The 20,993-nt window shown below is 39.7% G+C and overlaps 1 protein-coding gene across 2 annotated transcripts in view; it reads right to left on the minus strand.

Annotated features, from left to right (window-relative positions):
* CHRNA7 (cholinergic receptor nicotinic alpha 7 subunit) overlaps positions 1-20,993 on the minus strand; it is a 161,849-nt gene that overhangs the window by 68,593 nt on the left and 72,263 nt on the right. For both annotated transcript variants that reach the window (XM_027852114.1, XM_027852113.1), the window contains exon 3: positions 9,845-9,889. In XM_027852114.1, coding sequence (XP_027707915.1) covers positions 9,845-9,889 — 45 coding nt within the window. The remainder of the gene's footprint in view (positions 1-9,844; positions 9,890-20,993) is intronic.

A 20,993-nucleotide genomic window follows, 5' to 3' on the forward strand; every position in this document is an offset into this window, starting at 1 on the left:
ATGGATGGATGGATGGATGGATGGATGGATGGATGGATGGATGGATGACTGAATGGATGGATGGATGGATGGATGGATGGATGGATGGATGGACAGGTTGTTAGAAAAGTCTCAATGCGGTTTTAAGCTATTAAAACCTAAGTATACGGCTCCATGCCTTTCTTCCTGGTACTTCCTCTCACAACAACAGGTCCCTGCCCAAGTACCACTTTATGCTTATTTTTTGGGCCCTCCTGGCTCAGAGTGAAAGTAAATTGTAACTGTATTCCCCTCCCAGTTTGATTTTTTTTATTATTATTATTAAAGGACCCATCCCTTGACACACTTCTTTTTTTTAATTTTTTTTTTAATTTTCTTAGGCAATTGGGGTTAAGTGACTTGCCCAGGGTCACACAGCTAGTAAGTGTTAAGTGTTTGGTCTGAGGCCGGATTTGAACTCAGGTTCATCCTGACTTCAGGGCTGGTGCTCTGTCCACTGTACCACCTAGCTGCCCTCCCTTGACTCACTTCTTAAAGAGGCCTATTCACTGAATGGGAGTTACCTCACTCAAAATGAAAACCTGAAAAGACCTTAGCTTAAAAGGGCCAGGGTCTCCCATTGCATCCTGGGCCATATCCAGTCCTCTTGTTGAATATCTGGCCACTGAACCCAGATGGCTCCGGAGGAAAAAGTGAGGCTGGTGGCCTTGCAGAGCCCTCCCTCACTCAAATCAAAGTCAACCTCAAGTCATGTCATCATCTCCCTGATGTCATGGTCCTCTTTGAGAATGAAGGACAAGCACAACCCGTGAGTAGTCCGAGCTGCCTGAATAGGGACCTAGCTGGCCAGTTCCAGTTGGGTAGCTCAGCTTGTTGTCCCTTCTCCCTGCCCATTGCCACCCCAGCAAAGTCATAATTTGAATCCAGGTCCTTTGATTTCAAGCCAAGACTTTCCAAGACTGCCTCTAGATTAGGTTGGACCTTTGCAAATGCAATCCTATTATACATGAAAGATTATCAGTTCCATTTAAAATTCTAATTAGTCAGGGAATTTCAGGCAAGGATGGGGACAGGGAGGAGAGAAGGGAGGGAAGGAAAAGTTATGGTCTCTCCTGATAAAAGCCACCAGTGTCCAGCTTTTAGGGCAATAGTACTCCATAATTATCATTTCCCTGAACTGATCTCACTTCTGTTTTAGTGTAATGGGAGTCAAGAGGTGCCAGCCGGGACTGCTAGCTGTGGACATGAACTTGGTGAGAGTAATGATACGGAGGAACTGAGCTAAACTATGAGCCTAATCACCCCATCCTATTCGCCAGGACTGAGGTAATGTTCTGAGGTGGTATCAGAAGGATTATCTCTAAGGGGGAAATGATTTATTATATTGTCCAGAAAAATAATTATACTCTTTAAATCCAACCTTACATGATCTGCACCCAGAGTGTTGCCTGACCTCACTAACTGTCTAGAAATGCCAGAGATAGCTACAGGGAATTTTGGGTTCATCCCTGGTCCTGGATCTGCCCAGAACATTCTTGTTTTGGGTCTCCACACCCAGGACTTGTTTTGGATCTACCCAAGCTTGTGTTTTAGATTCTCCTTGTATTTGGACTTTGCCCAAATTTTATTTTTTACGTTTGCTCAGATCCATCTCAATCTATCTGGCTTTCAAGTTGCTCTCTCTATGAAATTGCTTACCTGAAGTATATGGGATTCATACGTGACCCATAACCTTTTAAAAAATCCTATAGAATGTAAATATTCCAGAACCTGGGGGGATGGAGCCACTTCTTTGTGAAAGGTAAGAAATGAATATGTTTCCATGTAAGGAAATTGAGAGAAAAAGTAGCTCAGAGGTTCTAGAACTGAAAATGGATGAAGCTGGTTGTTTGGTTAAAGAGGCTGGAAGTAGGACAAAGGTTAAACTTTACTTAGAATGTGCATGCGTAATAGGCTCATTAATACTAACTTCTCTGCCCAGAGGGGAGCAATAGCACAGCACTAGGCACATTTCACATGTTATGAAGTGGGAGTATCAGGAAGATTGTAACCCAGAAGGACAGGGACCAATCCCGGCTCTGAAAGGAGGGACAAAAAGGAACTAACTGCATAAAAGGCTATCTCTGGCATCTGTCTGTGTGTGTGTGGTGTTTTTGGGGGGTTCCACACACACACACACACCCGATTCTTGCAAGAACCATAAATAACTGTCTTCTTTGCTCACTTCAGTTTAAGTTTTGCTTCTTAAGGGAGGACGGAATTCTGCATAGTACGTTTCTGCATGGTCACTTAAGGGAGTGACTGAACCACATTTCTCACATCTTCTTTCTAGCTCACTCTCTCTCTTTCTCTCTCTGTCTCTCTCTCTCTGTCTCTCTCTCTGTCTCTCTCTGTCTCTCTCTCTCTCTCTCTCTCTCTCTCTCTCTCTCTCTCTCTCTCTCTCTCTCCCTCTCTCTCTCTAATGACCTGATAAATTTCTTTCTAAACTGTTTCAGATTTTGAGGTTTGTTCTCATGAACAACATCATGCCTGCCCAAGTCTGGGGAGAAATGTTTATATGTTTGGTCTTGCTATAGCTTTGAAATGAATATCCTTTTGTAAAAGCCAATACATTGGCAAGTGGTTAAATGGAAATGAGCTCCCAAAATTGAGGGAAGACATCTTGTTGGGACTTTAGCCAATGGCAGAGAGCAGAGACTCCCCAAATTCCTTAACCTATCAGAGAAACCCATGACAGGGTAAAAAATGTAACAAGTCCTGGCCATGAGAGCATGGGGCCAGAGCAACCATGTTATATGAGCAATAAAATACCTATAGGGAAAAAAAGTAGGGGAAATCTTGACGACAAAATTTTGAACTACCACGCCAGAGAGTCTACTGTCATATACAAATGATGATCAGCTAAGTAAGTCTTCCATAAGTGTTTGAAGAATGAATGGATGGATAGGTAGATGATTGAATGAATCAATAAATTCAATATTATATAGGTCTACCTTGGATTTTGAATAGTGCTTAGTATTGGAAAATAAATCTGAGTTATAATATTCTTTCACCTATAATAAAGTCTGACAGCACAAAGCATACTAATGTAATATTATTACCACTAATACAAAAAAGTAACAATAATTGTTTCTTGATAAAATTTGTGCCTTCTTTTTAGGATTTATTTGTGCAGCTCTTCCATGACATCTTTAATTCATAGATCTTAAAGCAACTGACAAATCAGATCTACAAGTGTCCTTTCTAACCCCATCCTCACCTGGAGAGAGGGAGAGTTTGAAGTTGTCATCCCTAGTTATTTTCAGTTTAGAAACTGAGGATTCTTGACAGTGCTTTTCTGCAAGAACTACAGCCATTAAGAGGTTTTACTGGACCTTCAATTAAAGTGCTTCCTTCCATCCAGAGGAAAACCACCAAAGGACAAGACATCCAGAGTAAGACATGCTTTTGATGTCACTAGGGGAAAAACATCAGGTAACTCAACCTTGACTTTAATTCATTTGGGGAACTTAACTGCCTTAGATATATTGGGTTATTGCCATGCTCCCTTAACTGCCTTAGAGGGAGCATGGCAATAACCCAAGCAATCATTTGAAGCTATGCTGGGTTTCCAGGCCTGTTTATAATCAATGATGTCTCTGGATAAGAAGAGTGAAACTAAATGTCCTAAAGGTAGCTAGCAATAGCAGAAAGAACACCACATTTGGGGTGCAAAGACCTGGGTTTGAGTCCAGGCTCTCCTACCTACTTAACTAGTATAACACTAGGCAAGTCACTGACTCTGGGAGTTTCAGTTTCCTTATCTATAAATGGAGATAATAATACTCACAATAACTAACTTGCCCCACAGGATTGTCTTGAGGATCAGAGGAGATAATGTACATGAAAACATTTACCAATCCTGAAGGACTTGTAAGTAAAAGCTATGATTATTACTTAAAATCAATCTGCTTACTGCCAATGTTTACAAATTTCCTAATATATTCCAACTACACTTGGGTGTATTCATAAGAAACAGGCCCAATTCCGGAAGTCATTTCAAAAAAATGTGTTGGTTGATATAACATCCCCATGTTTTCTTAGTCATTCAAAATTCTTTCTGAAATGTTTTGTGTATAATTGTGTGGCTGGGGGAAAAGCACTCAGTACTGGGAACTAAGAAACATGTTCTAAATCACTGTGTGACCTTAGACAAGTCACCTAACCACTGTACTTGTTTCTTTTTCTATAATTTGGGAACAGTTTGCCTTTACCTCAAAGAGATGCAATGATACAAAAAAAAAAATGTCATGAGATATGTGTGCATGCATACACACAAAGTCTGGGGGAAAAAAGACTTGGAGATTTTCAAAGAGTTATCATCTAGAAACATTGGCATCCAGGAACAGGTTTTGACCCTGGGGCAAACAGAATGAAACTGATCCTCAAATTCACTTTTTAAAGACAAATTTAGTTTGTAGGTTAGACTCCAGGATACTGTGAGGCTAATTTTCTTGGAAGATGCTACCCTGGGGTGGGGCAGGGCAGGGCAGGAAGTGAATCATACAGAAGTTTCCTCCTTTAACTAATTGGCATAGATTGCTGGCTCTAAAGTCAGGAAGACCTGAGTTCAATTCCAGTCTCAGATACTTACTAGGCCCTAAACAAGACACTTAACCTCTGTCTGCTTCAGTTTCCTCATCTATAAAATGGGAGCCTACCTCCAAGCATTATTGTGAAAGTAAAATGAGATATTTGTTAAGCACTTTGTAAATCAGATTGAGGAAACTGAGTGCCAGACAGACTTGGGTAACTTGCCCAACGTCTGTTGTATCCTAAACCCCAAAGCAGGGCTCTTTCTGCTTTCTTTCTCCTATGAACCTACTGTTAAAACTATTTTAGATTGCTTTAAGACTCCTCTTATGTTGTCGTTTTGGATCATTATTTAACTCTTTGTGTGTGTCTTAACTCCCCAGTGTTAAGTGTTAAGCACTTTGTAAATTTGTTAAGCACTATGTAAATTATAGATATTACTATGACTATTACTGTTATTATTAGATATTATGGAGAAGAAAACGACAAACCACTCCAGTATCTTTGCCAAGAAAACCCCAAATGGGGTCACAAAGAGTTGAACATGACAGAAAGTGACTGAACAACAACAAAACCTCAAATTGTAGTTATTATTGTTATCATTAGGAATTATTACTATTATTATCATTGCTAACTAGGTACTAATCGACTTGTTGTTACCCTAAAACTTTCAATGGTTTAGGGCAAAGGCCCAGTTGCCTTGCCCTAGTCATGACTCTAAATTTCTGAGGAAAGATACTATACTACGCTTATTATTTGTTATATACCTAGAATTAGGTAGTTATAAAATACAAAGGGATTAAACATAAAAGAGATCCTAATCAGAAGAATGGAGAAGATCTCAAAATAAGAAAAAGTTTTTTTAAAGTAAATCATCATCTCTGAAAGCCTTGATTAACTCTTTTTTTAGCCTCTTTCCTGATAATCATTATGACTGTCACTACTGGCAGCCAGGTGGCGCTGTAGAGTGCCAGGCCTAGGGTCAATAGGATCTGTGTTCAAATTTGGCCTCAGCCCCTTACTAACTGTGTGACCCTGGGCAAGTTACTTAACCCTTTTTGCCTCAGTTTCCTCATCTGTAAAATTAGCTAGAGAAGGAAATGGCAAACCATTCCAGTATCTTTGTAAAGAAAACTCTAAATGGGATCACAAAAGGTGGACATGACTGAAATGAATGAACAGCAACACACCACCCAGGGCTTAAACCTAATTGTACTTGACAGTTTTAATAAAATTGTAAAACTGGTCTGCAAACTGCGTGCACTTATTGCTCCCTCTTTTGGAACTTGAGATTGCAAACAACTTTATGTGGTCCACATTATACAAATACATTTTAATATATCTGACAAACATATTGACAAAACCTGTCAAAACCAAGAGGGGGATCTGTATATAAAGGGAGGAAAAAACAGAATTCAAAGAGAACATTTAACTTGTTGAGCTTCATTCTCCTGTCTCCCCCATTATGGCTCTATAGGAGATTTGTGGTTTGCAGTGACTGGACTGCAGAGTTTTAAAAGTGAGCAGTCAATATTCAGTACATTTGAAGTATGGCAGAGGGACAGGATGTCAGGAGTCTGAAACATGCTGAAGGAGAAGCGCCAGAGGATGTGAGTAATTCTCCACTCTGAATCACCCTCCTACCTATATTCCCTCCTTCTCAGAACTGGACCGACCATCTTCCGCATCTGCGTCCCTCTTACAGTGAATCTGTCCATTACTCAAGAGTCACTTTCAATTAGGATAACAGTAGAACCAAAGAAGTTATAGGAAGTTAAGGAAAGTTATAGAAGTTAAGGAAACAACTTTTTAAGGTTTCCCTCTGGTTCCTATTTCATTCTGAAATACATCTATAACTATTTGTTTGTAAGGGGGGAGGGAGGGGGATTCAAAGGAGAAGCAGATCACCTGGATCAATCTTCTAATCAACTCGGTGAGATTATAGGCACAGACCTTTGCCTGAAGGCATCTGAAGGGCAGGTCCATGGAGCAAGGAAAGTGCACTAGCACCCTGGAGAGAGGATAACAGAAATGCCTCTCATTGGTTTCCAGGAACAGAAGCCGCCAGGAGTTGATTGGTGACTAAAAATTAGGGGGAAGGGATGCTTGCAATCCCCTGTGATATACAAAATAAGATTAACTCCCTCTCCCTTGAATTCCCCTTCTGAAATGCCACAGAATGGAGATGTTAGGAGGGGGAAGCAGGGAGAGATGGAAGAAGGTAAGGAGCCATCCACAGGAGCGGTTAGTTACAACTTTTAGAAAAAGCACCTGGTTAGTTGTACACCCTTGCCCATTGCCTGAAGTATCTGGACCTCAAAGTTCCTGGTGCCTTTTGTCTTTCTGATTCCTTTTCTACTTACATGTCCAAGACTACATTTCCCGAAGATAGACAACTAGATGGTGAAGTAGATAGATCACTGGACCTGAAGTGAGGAAGACCTGAGTTCATATTCTGCCTCAGACACTTACTAGTTGTGTGACTCTGAGGAAATCATTTAACCTCTGTCTGGTTCAGTTTCCCCATATGTAAAATGGAGATAATAATAGCATTACTTCCTAGGGATGTTGTGAGATTAAAATGAGGCATTATTTATAAAGCAGTTGGAAAACCTTAAAATGTTATCTGAATGTTAGCTATTATTATGCTCTCCCCATAGAATTCCTGAAGAAATGCAACCAGAAGACCAATTCTGAGAGTGGACTTCCTTAGCCTCAGGTCCATAATTTTGTATCCCTAAATAACACATTTATTAATGTTAACCAAACGTTAGAGCACTTAGGGATGGTAGGGTCAGTTCCCTCATTTTATCCAGATTGAGGAAACTGAGTGCCAGACAGACTTGGGTAACTTGCCCAACGTCTGTTGTATCCTAAACCCCAAAGCAGGGTTCTTTCTGCTTTCTTTCTCCTAGGAACCTACTGTTAAAACTATTTTAGATTGCTTTAAGACTCCTCTTACATTGTCATTTTAGATCATTATTTAACTCTTTGTGTGTGTCTTAACTCCCCAGCAGTTCCCAAGATTACTTAGACTATGCCTTGTATTTCCTTCAGCAAGTAGCAGTATCCCTTACATATAGAAGGTGCTCAAAAAAAAAACCCCTGTGGAACAAGTGGATAAAAATGAACATTTTAGAAAGGGACATTTACTCTTCACAAGTACGAGACAGCTGGCATAGAGGACAGACAGATGGCCTCAGATTCAAAAAGACCTGGGTTCAAGTCTTGGCTCTGACATACTCACTGTGTGAACTTAGGCAAATGACCCAACCTCTCATGACCCTGGGAAACTCTCCAAGTCTGTAAGTTACAGAGCAAGTGCCAATCCAATATTGCTAGAGGACATTCATTACTCAGCGGTAGCTCCCTACACTAATGAGATCACAAGTCTGGTACAAAAAAAAAATACAAGAAAGTTCAAAAATAACAAAGGTCTAGTCTATAATGCAGAGATCCTTGGGCAAAGTTTTAACCAAAGGGGCTATCTAAGTCAAAAAATTTTTATAGCTTTTATAGAACCTTAGGGGTTGCTGGTTATATTGTTATTCCTTGAAGGCAGGGACTAATGTTATCTTTTTTTGTATCCCCAGTGCTTAGCACAGTGCCTGGCATATAGTAGGCACTTAGTAAATACTGGTTTGACTTGAGTTGAACTGAGCTGAAATGAAATAAATTTAATTGAATGCCAACTATTCAATCCTTGTCCTATTCCTTAATGTCTCTCTCCCCTATTAGAACACAAGATCCTTGAAAAAAGGGACTTATAACTCTGTATCCCTAGTACTTAGAACAATGTTTTGGGACATAGCAAGGTTTAATAAATACTTATTTATGGACAAACTACAAAGCTGATGTGATCAGGGCTACTAGGAAATGCAGCCCATAATAACGTTATTCCCCTTATTTCTTAGGAACCTAAGGCTTCCCTCTAAATAGTTCATCTCTCTAACTTGAAGAAAACCAATTAGCATAATGAGGATTAAGAAGACTGAGCATTCGAGAAAGAGATAGTTTCTGTCACTTTCCCTGCCTGCCTCATTTTTCTCTACATAAAAAAATCTTCAAGCAAAGTCTGACTGTTGCCTCAGAGTAAGCATAGAAATGACTCTGGACTCTCAAAGGTAATGCCTGAGAATCATAAGATCTGGCAGGTCCTCAAACCTCAGTGTATAACCTAATGGGCTGTATTAGCTCTCTTCTAAGAACCTGCTTAGTCCATTTGGGAAAGGCTCATTCTCAAGTTGGCCACTGTATGATGAATTTTTCAGTTACAACTCTGAAAGACCTCCTCGTAGGGTACTGAGAGGCTGGAATTTGGCCCAGTTGTGAAAGCATCAATACATGCTAAATGAAATCTTTGAATCATTGAGGTACTGTACCAATAAAAAAATTCCATCCAAGCAGCACCTGAAATTTAAAGTTGCTGGAAATCATTTATTTTGCAACTAACCAAAGTTAGATAAGGGCATAGAGTTTAACTTTAGTCTTCAATATGATTGTGTAACCAATATGCTAAATTGTCTGATTTGGAGGGACTTAAGATTAAGTACCTTAATTTGCCCTTTAAATGTCTACCCTCTTCAAGATGTACTTATGAGGTTGTTGAGACAACCAGGATGCACTAATTGAAGATACTATTTTAAAGACCAGCTCATAAAGTTTCTGAAGTCAACTAGCTTATGCTTTCAAGCACCTTCAACAAATTCTATTTTGATAAGTAATACAGTTATAGGAACATGTAGAAGGTGTGGCAAAGATGCCTTAACCCCTGGAATAAGATATTACTGATCTAAGATATAGCAGAGAAAGAACGAGGTTAATTAGGTTATTACTTCATATTGTAAGTGTCTGACATTTCCAAGGGGCATGCCTGCCATTAAAATAAAAACTTTTACCCTTTTTTTAAATTTTTAGATTTCTCCAGATGAGAAATTTTGTGTTCAAAAAAGCATAGTTATGTTTTGGGGGATGTTTGGGGATTCATTTAGTCCCTAAAAAAATTGAACACGAGTACAAAACATAAGTTTAAGGGGAAAGGGCAGGAAGTGAAGTAGATGAGATTCATCTATAAATACATTTATTTATTCAAACATTTATTAAACACCAACACAGTCCCTAAACTCTAGGCCCTGGGGATATTCCTTACGAGGAGTGGAATAGATACCCAAAGAGCTATTAGACAACTAGCATATGTTATGTAAGGAAGGGAAGTATAAACAAAGTACTATGAGAGAACTGCAGGAAACATTACTTCTAGAGAGGAAGAAGGGGAGGAAAATTCTCTACTTACCATTTGCAGCCAAATATTTGTGGTTAAAACTTGATTCTTTTCATCCTGAAAAAAAATAGAAAAACATTGTTAAGAGATATAAAGATGAGAGCATTATTCATATATAATTGATATATTTCTTTAATAAGTCAAATCATAGTCTGTCATAGCCCAAGGAATTCAACACCTAGCAGTCAGCCTACTGGTGATGAGCCTGTGTGAGTTAGGTTGGTCCTTGGACAAACTCTGGAGTCAGTCTGTTGCTGAGTCATGACTCTCGCTGAAGAATTGGCATAAGGAATATCATTGAGATAGAAAAGTATGTGGGATGAAAGCTAATAGATGGATAATCCAAATGCTCTTCTGGAAGTGTTAAAAAGGAAAAAAAGAACTAGAAGAAGACTCCAAGATGTTGGATGGATCATTTGTGAAGGATCTATGAGAGAGTATACACAAGAATCTCATTGGATGAGAGGGCACAGATGGGCTGCAATATGCACAGATAGAGAGAATATTCACAATCCATGAAAGCACGGATTTTTTAAATTACCAGAGAAGTCAACTCATTTCCTCCCTTCTTCATAAAGCAAGTGGAGGAACATATTCCCTTTTAACATACCCTGACACAGTTAATCATCTTAAGGTCTTAATCAATCATCATCAACAGTGCTCATTTAAACTGAGACCACAGTATGATATGGATTTCTTATTGATATAAAGAGTAGGAGAATACACAAGGGACTGGAGCTATATTCATTGACCACAGTATGACATAATACTATGGCAATAGAGGAAAGGTGAGGAGAGTCAGGGGAGGTGAAGGGAAAGGAGAGGAAAGAAGAAAAGGGAAGGGGAGGAGAGGGTCAACTTAAATGTGAAATAGTAGTCAATTAGCAATGACTGTAATCACCATCTTAAAGTACTAATTAAACTATGACTGTGGGAATGGTGATAGTAATAATTCACATTTATATAGTACTTTAAGGTTTATCAAGGACTTTCCTCACAACAGTTCAGTAAAGTAGGCAATATAGACATTATCACCCCCATTTTACAGATAAGGAAGCTGAGGTTCAGAAAAGTGGTTTGTCCACAACTGCACAACTAGTAAATATCAGAGCTGGGATATGAGACAAGGGAAGGGAATGGGAACAGGCATTTATTAAGTACCTACTATGTTCCAGGCACTGTGCTAAGCACTTTGCAAAGATTATCTCATTCGATTAAAGACTCAAGCTGTTTGAAAAAAAAGGACTACGTTGAGTGATAAAAGATCATAGTAGGCTGGAGTTTGAGTAGACTTCATGGAGGAGATAGGAACCGAGAAAGAATGAGGTAGGCCAACAGGAGCAAGGAGAACATTCCACAGATGTGGGCAGCAGAAGCAAAAAATAAAAATAAAAAATCCATGGAAGCAAAAATAAACATGGAATATGAGTTCAACTAAATTCAAAATTTGTTTATTAATCATCTAATATACGCATTCACTTTACTGGGTTCTAGGAATATAAAGGCAAAATAAAACAATCTCTGACCACAAGGAGTTTATAATTACACTGAAAGAGTGGAATTCTGCAAGAACACATAAAAAATTCAAGGTAATCTGAGGAGTATGGTATAGTGGCAAGAATACTGGATTTGTGTGTAGAGGAGCTGGACACCCCACCTCTGAAGCTTACAATTTTTGTAACCCAGAGCACATTACTTGACCCCTCTAGGATTCATTTATCTCAACTATAAAATGAGCAGGCAGCTAGGTGGCGCAGTGGCTAGAGTGCTGGGCCTGGAGTCAGGAAGACTCATCTTCCTGAGTTCAAATCTGTCCTCAGACACTTACTAGCTGTGTGACCCTGTGCAAGTCACTTCACCCTGTTTGCCTCAGTTTCCTCATCTGTAAAATAAGCTGGAGAAGAAAATGGCAAACCACTCCAGTATCTCTGCCAAGAAAACCCCAAATGGGGTCGGATACTACTGAAACAATTGAACAACAACATAATCCCTATTCCATATCTATGGTCCTAGGAAGAAGACAGAATGCACAACAGAAGATCAGGGAAGGTTTACAAAGGAAGTGATACTGGAGCTGAGCTTTGTTTAAAAATAATAATAAGGCTACTGGTGGGCAGAAAAGAGGAGGGAAGGCATTGCAGGAATAGGGAAGCGCTTATGTAATGCGCAGAAGCAGGAGATGAATTATATTCAGGGAGCCCCTAGTAGTATAATTTGGCTAAAATGCTGACTACGAGAAGGAAAAAAATATGAAGGAGGGCTGCATGGAAAGGTGGAGGCAGGTTGGGGAGATCAGAAGAGGAGATGGGGGAAAGGGAGGATGTAATGGGGAAATTCAGGTCAGGTTTCAATGAGTTGGGTACTTGAGTTTGACTTTAAAGGATGAGTAGAAACTCAGTAGGCTAAGAGGGGGAAAAGGATACTTTTTTTTGAGGCAATTAGAGTTAGGTGACTTGCCTAGGGTCACACAGCTAGTGTCAAGTGTTTGAGGTTGGATTTGAACTCAGGTCCTCCTGTCTCCAACACTGGTGCTCTAAGCACTGCACCACCTAGCTGCCCCAGTAGGACACACTTCTTACACTTTACTCACTTCTACATATGTGATCTAGTGCCATTGGCCTCCTTGCTGTTCCTTGCACAGGACGCTTCATCTTCTGACCCTGGACTTTTTCACTGACTGCCCCTCATGCCTGGAATTTTCTCCCTCCTTATCTCTGTCTCCTAGCTTCCCTGACTTCCTTCAGTTGCCAACCAAAATCGAACCTTCTGCAAGAAGGTTTTCCCAAACCCCTTAATGCTAGCACCTTCCCTTTAGGATTTTCTCTAATTTATTCTATCTATATCCTATGCATACATAGTTATTTGCATGTTGTCTCCATGACTCCCGTTAGACTGTAATCTCCTTGAGGACAGGCCCTGTTTTTGCCTTTTTTTGTATCCTTAGCACTTAGCACAGTGCTTGCCACATAGTAGGTACTTAATACTTTTTTTTTTTTTTTGGAGGCAATCAATGTTAAATGACTGCCCAGGGCCAAATATCTGGGGCCACATTTGATCTCAAGTTCTCCTTATTCCAGGGCCGCTGTTCTATCCACTGCGCCACCTAGCTGCCACTAGTTTTTTTGTTTGTTTGTTTGTTTGGGGGTTTTTTTAATACTTAATAAATACTTGATAACTTGATTTTAACATTATAGATATAAGAAAGAGTATAGAAACAAGAATATAGAGGGTATGTTTGGTGAAGCTGGGAGGGACAACAGCAACAGGAAGTAATATAAGATAAGGCTTGAAAGATAAGCCACTACCAGAATGTGGAGGGTTTTGAATGCCAGTCAAAGAAGCTAGAAATTTAAGTATACACTACTGAGTCACTGAAGATTTTTTTTAACGGAGAAGTAGCAGGATTAGAGGGGACAAAGAATAAAGATCGTTATTAGCAAATTGGAACAGGCAATTCTTTTTTCTTTTTTTTAATTTTAAATAATTTATTTATTTTTAGTTTTCAACATTCACTTCCATAAGATTCTGATTTTTAAATTTTCTCCTCCTCCCTCTGCTCCCCCCCTCCCCAAGACAGTGTATAATCTGACATAGGCTCTACTTCTACATTCATATTAAGCATATTTTCACATTAGTCATGATGTGTAGAAGAATTAGAACTAATGGGAAGAACTCTGAAAAAGAAGAAATAAAACAAAACAACAAGAGAAAAGGAGAGCAAATAGTATGCTTCCATCTGCATTCAGACTCCATAGTTCATTCTCTGGATGTGGATAGCATTTTCCATCATGAGTCTTTTGGAGCTGTCTTAGATTCTTGCATTGCTGAGAAGAGCTAAGTCAAGCAAAGTCAGTCATGGCACAATGTGTCTATTTCTGTGTACAATGGAACAGGAAATTCTTGACCATGACTAGTTAGGAAAGTATCTCACCTATTTGGAGTGGCCAACGCATTGTCATTTTAACTTCGCTGAAGGAGAAGGAACTGAACTCTCTGAAATTCAGGGGAGCGGATTCAGCTTTTCCCTTTCAATGGGCAGAAGATCAAGAGCTGAATGGCCACAGGACACATAAAGACACTCCCAAAATCTTTTGTAAAGTGTGTGTTTGTGATGGAAGTGGAAAAGATGCCAATATCTCTAGAGAAAATGGTTATTCTTATTTCATAGTTCTCTCCTAACTCTAGGGAATAGGCTTGGGATGGAATTGAAAGAAAGGAAAACCCTTTTTTTTTTTCTTTTTTTTCTATTTTTTAAATTTATAATTGGATAATTATGTTACATGAGCAAAAGAAAATTGAAAGGTTAACATACATAGTTTGTAGTTTTTATGTTATAACCAAAATAAATCTTACTGCCAAGTGACTCTGACATACTTAATGATATGCATCATGGTTATTATACTGAAATTTAATCAAACATATATGTTAAGCAATTTCCACACCTTAGTACTTCCAAAGGTCTATGCTTTCATCAGTTTAAAATCCCTCTGTGCCTCAGGACATCATTTCAGAAATCGCTATGAGGGAGAGAGCATGATACAGTGGAAAGACCATCGTACCAGGAGTCACAGGACAAGAGTTCAAATGCCACCCATGCCACTTAATATCAGCATGACCTCTGGCAAATCATTCAGGGGAAGTTGTGGTTCAGTGGAAAGGGCGCCAGATTTGGAGTTAGAACATCTGAGCTCAAATCCCAGCTATTATTTTCTGCATCCTGTGTGATCTTGGACAGGTCACTTAATGTCAGTTCTTGTTTCCTTATCCTTAAAAAAAAAAAAAAAAAAAAAAAAGGTATTGGACTGGATGACTTCAGCTGTCACCTTTCAGTCCTAAATTGATGATCTTATGCTATGCTTAAAAAAAAATCTTCAGGTAATGGGTCAACCTCCCAGAGCTGAGCCACTGTGAATTGAGCAAAGTTGATCCTTGGTTCAGAGAGACCTAGTTCATTCCCACGTCTGGAAGTCTTTTCTTCTGCATCTCCACCTCCTGGCTTCATTCAAATCCTAGCTAAAATCACACTTCCTACAAGTAATCTTTCCTGATCCTCCCTAGGTTAATGCCTTCCCTCTGCTGATCAGCTCCAATTTGTCCTGTATATATCTTGTTCATATATCGCTGCCACCACTGGACTGGGAGCTCCTAGAGAGCAGGGACTCTCTCTGTGCCTATCTTTGATCTAGGGCTTAGCACAGTATCTGGCACACAGTCAGTGCTTAATTAATGCTTATTCAGTTACTATCATTAGGCCTATACCTTTCTAGTTTGGCAGAACTTGCCTAAGGTTCTGCCCTGCTAGCATAGGCTTGGAGAAGCCAGGATCACTTTGATGCCACAATGAGGCATCAGAGGACCCATCACTCCAATGGAAGAAGCTCGCTTAAAACTGTATCAATCAGTCAGCCAGTAAGCATTTATTAAGCTCCTACTATGTTCCAGGCACTGCACTAAGTGCTGGATCATCAGCATTGTTATTGCACAACAGGTTTGGGTTTTTTTTTTTTTTTGGTTTTTCTGTTCTTCTCACTCTGTTAGTTCCCCAATATTTATGAAAAAAAGTTATCATCAAAATTGTTTAAGTTAAAAACAAAAGTCTTCCAAATCAAGATTCCAACTAAAGAAAGTTGCCTTTATTGGAAGACAATTAATGTGTAACTTGCTTTTCACTTAACAGTTTTTCTGTTTCAAGACAAGGTTCCAGTGGATAAGTGGTCAAAGAATATGAACAAATAGTTTGGAAGAGAGGAATTTCAGTCTATAAAAATCCTTACGAAAGAATGTTTAAAATCACTCATTATAAGAGAAACATAAATTGAGACAAGTCTAAGGTTTCATGTCCCAACCAGCAAATTGACAAAGAGGATAAAGCTAGGACGAGTCAATGTTTGAGGGTTGTGGAAATGCAAACACCAACAGTCTTGGTGGAAGTGTGAATTTATACAACCATTCTGGGATACCATTGGAATTTTGCTAAGAAAGTTCAGTGCTTCCCTCCTATAATTATCTTCAATTTATCCTGTATATGTTGTGGTTACACAGGTTGTTTTCATGTTGTCTTCTCCATTCGACTGTGAGCTCCTTGAGAGCAGAGAATGTAGCAGGTTTTTTTGTTTGTTTGTTTGTTTTTTGTGAGGCAATTGGGGTTAAGTGACTTGCCCAGTGTCACACAGCTAGTAAGTGTTATGTGTCAAGGCCAGATTTGAACTCAGGTCCTCCTGACTCCAGGGCTGGTGCTCTATCCACTGTGCCACGTAGCTGCCCCAGGAATGGTTTTTGTCTTTCCTTACCTTCCCAGAACTCAGTGCAGTGACTGGCACATTTTGGTGGTTAGTCATTTTTCACATGTGTCCGACTCTTCGTGAGCCCATTTGGGTTTTCTTGGCAAAGATACTGGAGTAGATTGTCATTCCCCTCTCCTGCTCATTTTACAGATGAGGAAACTGAGATAAACAGGGTTAAGTGACTTGCTCAGGGTCACAGAACTACTAAGTGTCTGAGGCTGTATTTGAACTTATAAAGATGAGTCTTGCTGACTCTAAGCCAGGCACTCTATCCACTGTACCACCTAGCTGCACCATAGTAAGCTGTCACATAGTAAGTACTTAATAAGTGCTTGCTGACTGACTGAAAGGTCTTTGACCTAAAGGATCTTCCCTTTGACTCAGAATTACCACTGCTGGGCATATACCTCATTGAAATAAAAGACAGAAAGAATGATCCCACATAACCCAAAATATGTATATCAATACTTCCTACAGTTACAATGAACTGGAAACAAAGCTGTCATGATACAAACATAGGAAAGTTTAGAATACCAATATTCAAGTACAAGGAAATATGGAGCCTACAAGACAATGAGGAGAGTCAGCTTTACTGAAAGGAGATACAAACTGAAAGTGATCAGGCAGGAAGGACAAAGGGCGGTCCACTGGGGATAGAGTTAGGTCCCTGACTGGGGGGACCCTGGAGGGAATGGGGTGCCCTCTCTCCCCCCAACCAGTGAAGTTTTCTGGGTTTTCATAGGGTTCTTTTCTGTGTCTAGCAGGAGAAGGTATTGGGGAAAGGGAATGAGGAGCCTGGGGATTGATGCTGATTCTTGCTACTAGGGGGAGGAAAGACTCCAGGGGAAACAAAGGCTAACTGATATTCAAACTCTCCACTAGCAGAAAAGGGGATTAGGGCTCTTACTGTTGGCCTTACTCTGATAGGGTAGCTCAGCTTACCTGTCAAGAGGTTTTGAGCTTCTTCATTTAAAGGGGTCAGGTTATTAAAGTCACTATTAAAATAAATAACCATTGATGGGGAAAGGGGGTGGCCAAGGGGTCAAAAGTGCTGGAATTAGCATCAGACATTCAATTCAATAAGAATTTATCAATTCTCCTTTGTGCTAGATGATAGGCATGAAGACAGAAAATGAAAAACAGGCCCAGGCCTCCAAAAACTTACATTCAATCAATCAAAAACATTTATCAAGCACCTAGTATATGCCTGGCACTAGGGATACAAGTACAAAAAATGAAACATTCCCTACTCACAAGGAATTTACATATTAAAGGGGATACAATATTTTTTCACATAAGCAAATAAAACATAGTTTGGGAATGAAAGAACACTCCTCCAATACCTACTAGCTATATGACCATGGGCAAGTCCTTGTACCTCTCAGAAAGAGAAAGAGAGAGAAACTCCGGCATACTGGATCCAGTCCAGAGCTACTTAGGATCACCTACACCCAATACCTTATCAGATTGTTCTAATCTTACTGGCCTCCATAGTTTAAGTAAGTAAGCCCTTGTCTCTAATGTCTCCCCTTTGGGCAATAACAATATGGCAGGCAGTTGGGGGCAGGAGAGAAATTTATAAACTTAATTGTGAACACAGCTAATATGGAAATACATTTTGCATGATTTCATATGTACAGTGAGTATTATATTTCTTGACTTCTCAATTGGTGGGAGAGAGGTGAAGGGAGAAAGAGAATTTGAAACTAAAAATTAAAATTTAAAATTTTTTTAAAAATTTAATTGTGAGAGGTAAACAAAAGTGAAGGTATTATAGAGTTTGGGGAAAACGTGCCTAAGTCTATAGACGTTTTTGCTCCCGATAATTTCTGTCTGCAAACCTGACCATGAATGCATATGGGTACCTACATCAAAAAGGTATGAGCTAAAGCCAAGAGGAGGAAGGAAACGTGACAGAAGAATGGATTCTGGTCTGAGAGCCAGGAGACTAGAATTATGGTGTCAGCTCTGCCACTAACTAGCTGGGTAACCTTGGGCAAGTCATGTTATGTCTCTGGGCTTCAGTTTCATCTGCAAAACAAGGGTTCTGGACCAAGTGTTCTCTAAAGTTCTTTCCAGCCAAAGACTCTCTCCAATATAATAAATCATCAATGTATTCCCATGCTTTGCAGATTGTCAATTTTCATAGTTCTGTGTACCAAGTCTCCCCCAACAGACAAACTTAAATGCTGTAAATTACTTAGTGATGGACCATAGCTTAGATAAGCCAGTGATACACAGCACGTCATAGGACATGGGCACGATGGGGAACTGTTTATCAAATATCCTGTCTCTGTTCTGGGACACACTAGACAAACAGATCTTGTCCTAAAAGAGCTTCAAAAATGAAGACCATGCTTGTTGTTCGAGACAGATCCTGCTGAGTCTCAAGATTCTATTACTTAATTCAACTCAGAGCAAACTGGGCTGGCCACAGCCTTGCTGCCTATTAAGGTGAAAGGTCCATTTCTACTGTCATGAAGAGATATGGGCTGAGATTGGCCTCTCTGGCCCTGAGGTGACATTGGAGCACCTGCCTCAGGTCATTGTATGGCATGGGCTAAATAAAATAAAAATAAAATACCACAAAGCAAATCTCAGATCTAAGCAATCCACAGGGCCTGATACTGAGAGGAAAGGGTCCCCAGGCATCAAGTAGCAAAAGAAGATTCTCACCTTGGAGAGAGATGTTCTTTTTTTCTCCAAGAGTTGCAGTTGAGTCATGTTCCTGAGGGCATCTTTCATTGTCAAGTGTGGGAGGCTCAGAGCCCAGATACCATCTCCAGCCCCCTCCTAAGTTAACAACTATCTCACAATTACCTAAAGAAATCCTTGATCCTTCCCTATTTCATTGGTCAGGCAGTTAATAAGCATGTATTAAGTGCTTACTATATACCAAGCACTGTGAAAAACACTGGGGACACAGAGAAAGGCAAAAACACAGTCCCTGTTCTCAAGGAGCTCACATTCTAATGAGGGTGGCAATAAGCAAGTAACTATGTGCAACATATGTATATATGTGTGTGTGTGTGTGTGTGTGTGTGTGTGTGTGTGTGTGTGTGTGTGTCTGCCTGTCTGCCTGTCTGTCTGTCTGTCTGTCTGTCTGTGTCTGGGCTTCAGTATACATGTATATGTATGTGTGTGTTTTACATATATATATATATATAGAGAGAGAGAGAGAGAGAGAGCTGGATATGTCTACGTATATGTGTATGTATACATGTATATACATATATGTGTGTATGTATATATGCATGCATATATAAATGTAGTAAGTATAAATAGAAGGTGATCTGAAAGCTTACCTTCTAAAATTAGAAGGACTGGGGTATAGGGACCAGAAAAGACCTCCTATAAGAAGTAGGACCTATGAATGCCTCCCTTATATTTCCAGTCTTTTTGAAGCAACAGCTCTGGGAAAGAAGGAGGTGAACAGCAGCCTCTCTCCTGTCAGAGGTAGTGACTATGCACACAATCTCACTTGCCAAGCCTTAGTTTTCTCATTTGTAAAATGAGGATAGCACCTGAGGACCACCCTCTGTGATCCATAGAAATACTGCTTCATAATGAATGAACTATACTGCAATCTAGTTTAATCAGTGGCTAAGTACCTGCTATGTTCCAGGTACTATGCTAAGTGCTGGGGATACAAAGAAAGGAAAAACCAGTGCCTGCCAACAAGGAGCTTGTATTTTAATGAGGGGACAAGTTATTTTTAAAAAAAAAAAAAAAGGAATTCACAAGACTGTTGTTAAAAAAAAAAACTCTTTAACTGCTATGTGAACATGTCCTGAGGGGCAGTAGGATATAGTGGTTAGAAAAATGACCAGAGAATCAGGAAGCCCAGAGTTCAAATTCTGCCTCCAACATATTGGCTATGTGACCCTGGACAAGTCACCTAACCTCTTAGAAGATCAGGCAACTCTCTAAGACTATAAAAGTTGTAGAGCAAGTACTTACTTGCATTGCTAAAGGGAGTTCCTTCATTAGGAGTTCCCTATACCAGTGAAATAATGAAAAATAAAATAAACATGAGCTATTTCTTTTAAGACCTTCACAGGGACTTGTGATTTCTCCAAGGGGCACAGAGAAGGAAGCAGAATCAATTTACGCACATGATACTTTTTGCCTAAATACCAGCACTATGTGACTTTTATGCACCTGAAGAAGCTGAATTCAATATAAATAAATACCATGCTGCTGCCTCCCTTGGGTATTTTGATGTTTGAAATTCAAAATCTGCAGAAGAGCAATCATAATGGCTCCGATTAGGTTTATTCTAGGCAATATGGCCAGCTCCATCCATCAATGTCCACTGCTGTATTTAAAACACTCAGCTAGGTGCTATAGGAAAATACAAAGTAGATTATATGGGTCCTGCCTGGAAAGAGCTTACAATCCAGTTGGCAGATAAAACCTACATATGTCCAAATGAAAATTATTCCTGGCACAAAATAGCATTCCTGTGATGGCCCTTTCCCACTCTACTCTACCCTTCCATTATGCCTCTGGAACCCACTTCTATCAACATCCCTTCACCTTTTTTTAAGGCATGTGCCCTCTCCCCACTCCAAAATCACTTAATAAATGTTCTGTGTTTCCTTATACATCGCTTCCTATCAATAATGGGTATTTTTTTCTACAGTTGTTGAGCCTTTTTAGTCATATCTGATTCTTCATGACCCCGTTTTGGGGTTTTTTGGCAAAGATGCTAGAGTGATATGCCATTTCTTTCTCTAGCTCATTTTATAAATGAGAAACTGAGGCTTACAGGGTTACGTGACTTGCTCAGGGTTACACGGCTAGTAAGTCTCTGAGACCAGATTTGAACCCAGGAAGATGAGTCCTCCTGATTCCAAGCCCAGTACTGCACCACC

This window comes from Vombatus ursinus, unplaced genomic scaffold (assembly GCF_900497805.2).
Source record: "Vombatus ursinus unplaced genomic scaffold, bare-nosed wombat genome assembly UNPS02009205.1, whole genome shotgun sequence".
In the NCBI taxonomy this organism is placed as follows: Eukaryota; Metazoa; Chordata; class Mammalia; order Diprotodontia; family Vombatidae; genus Vombatus; species Vombatus ursinus.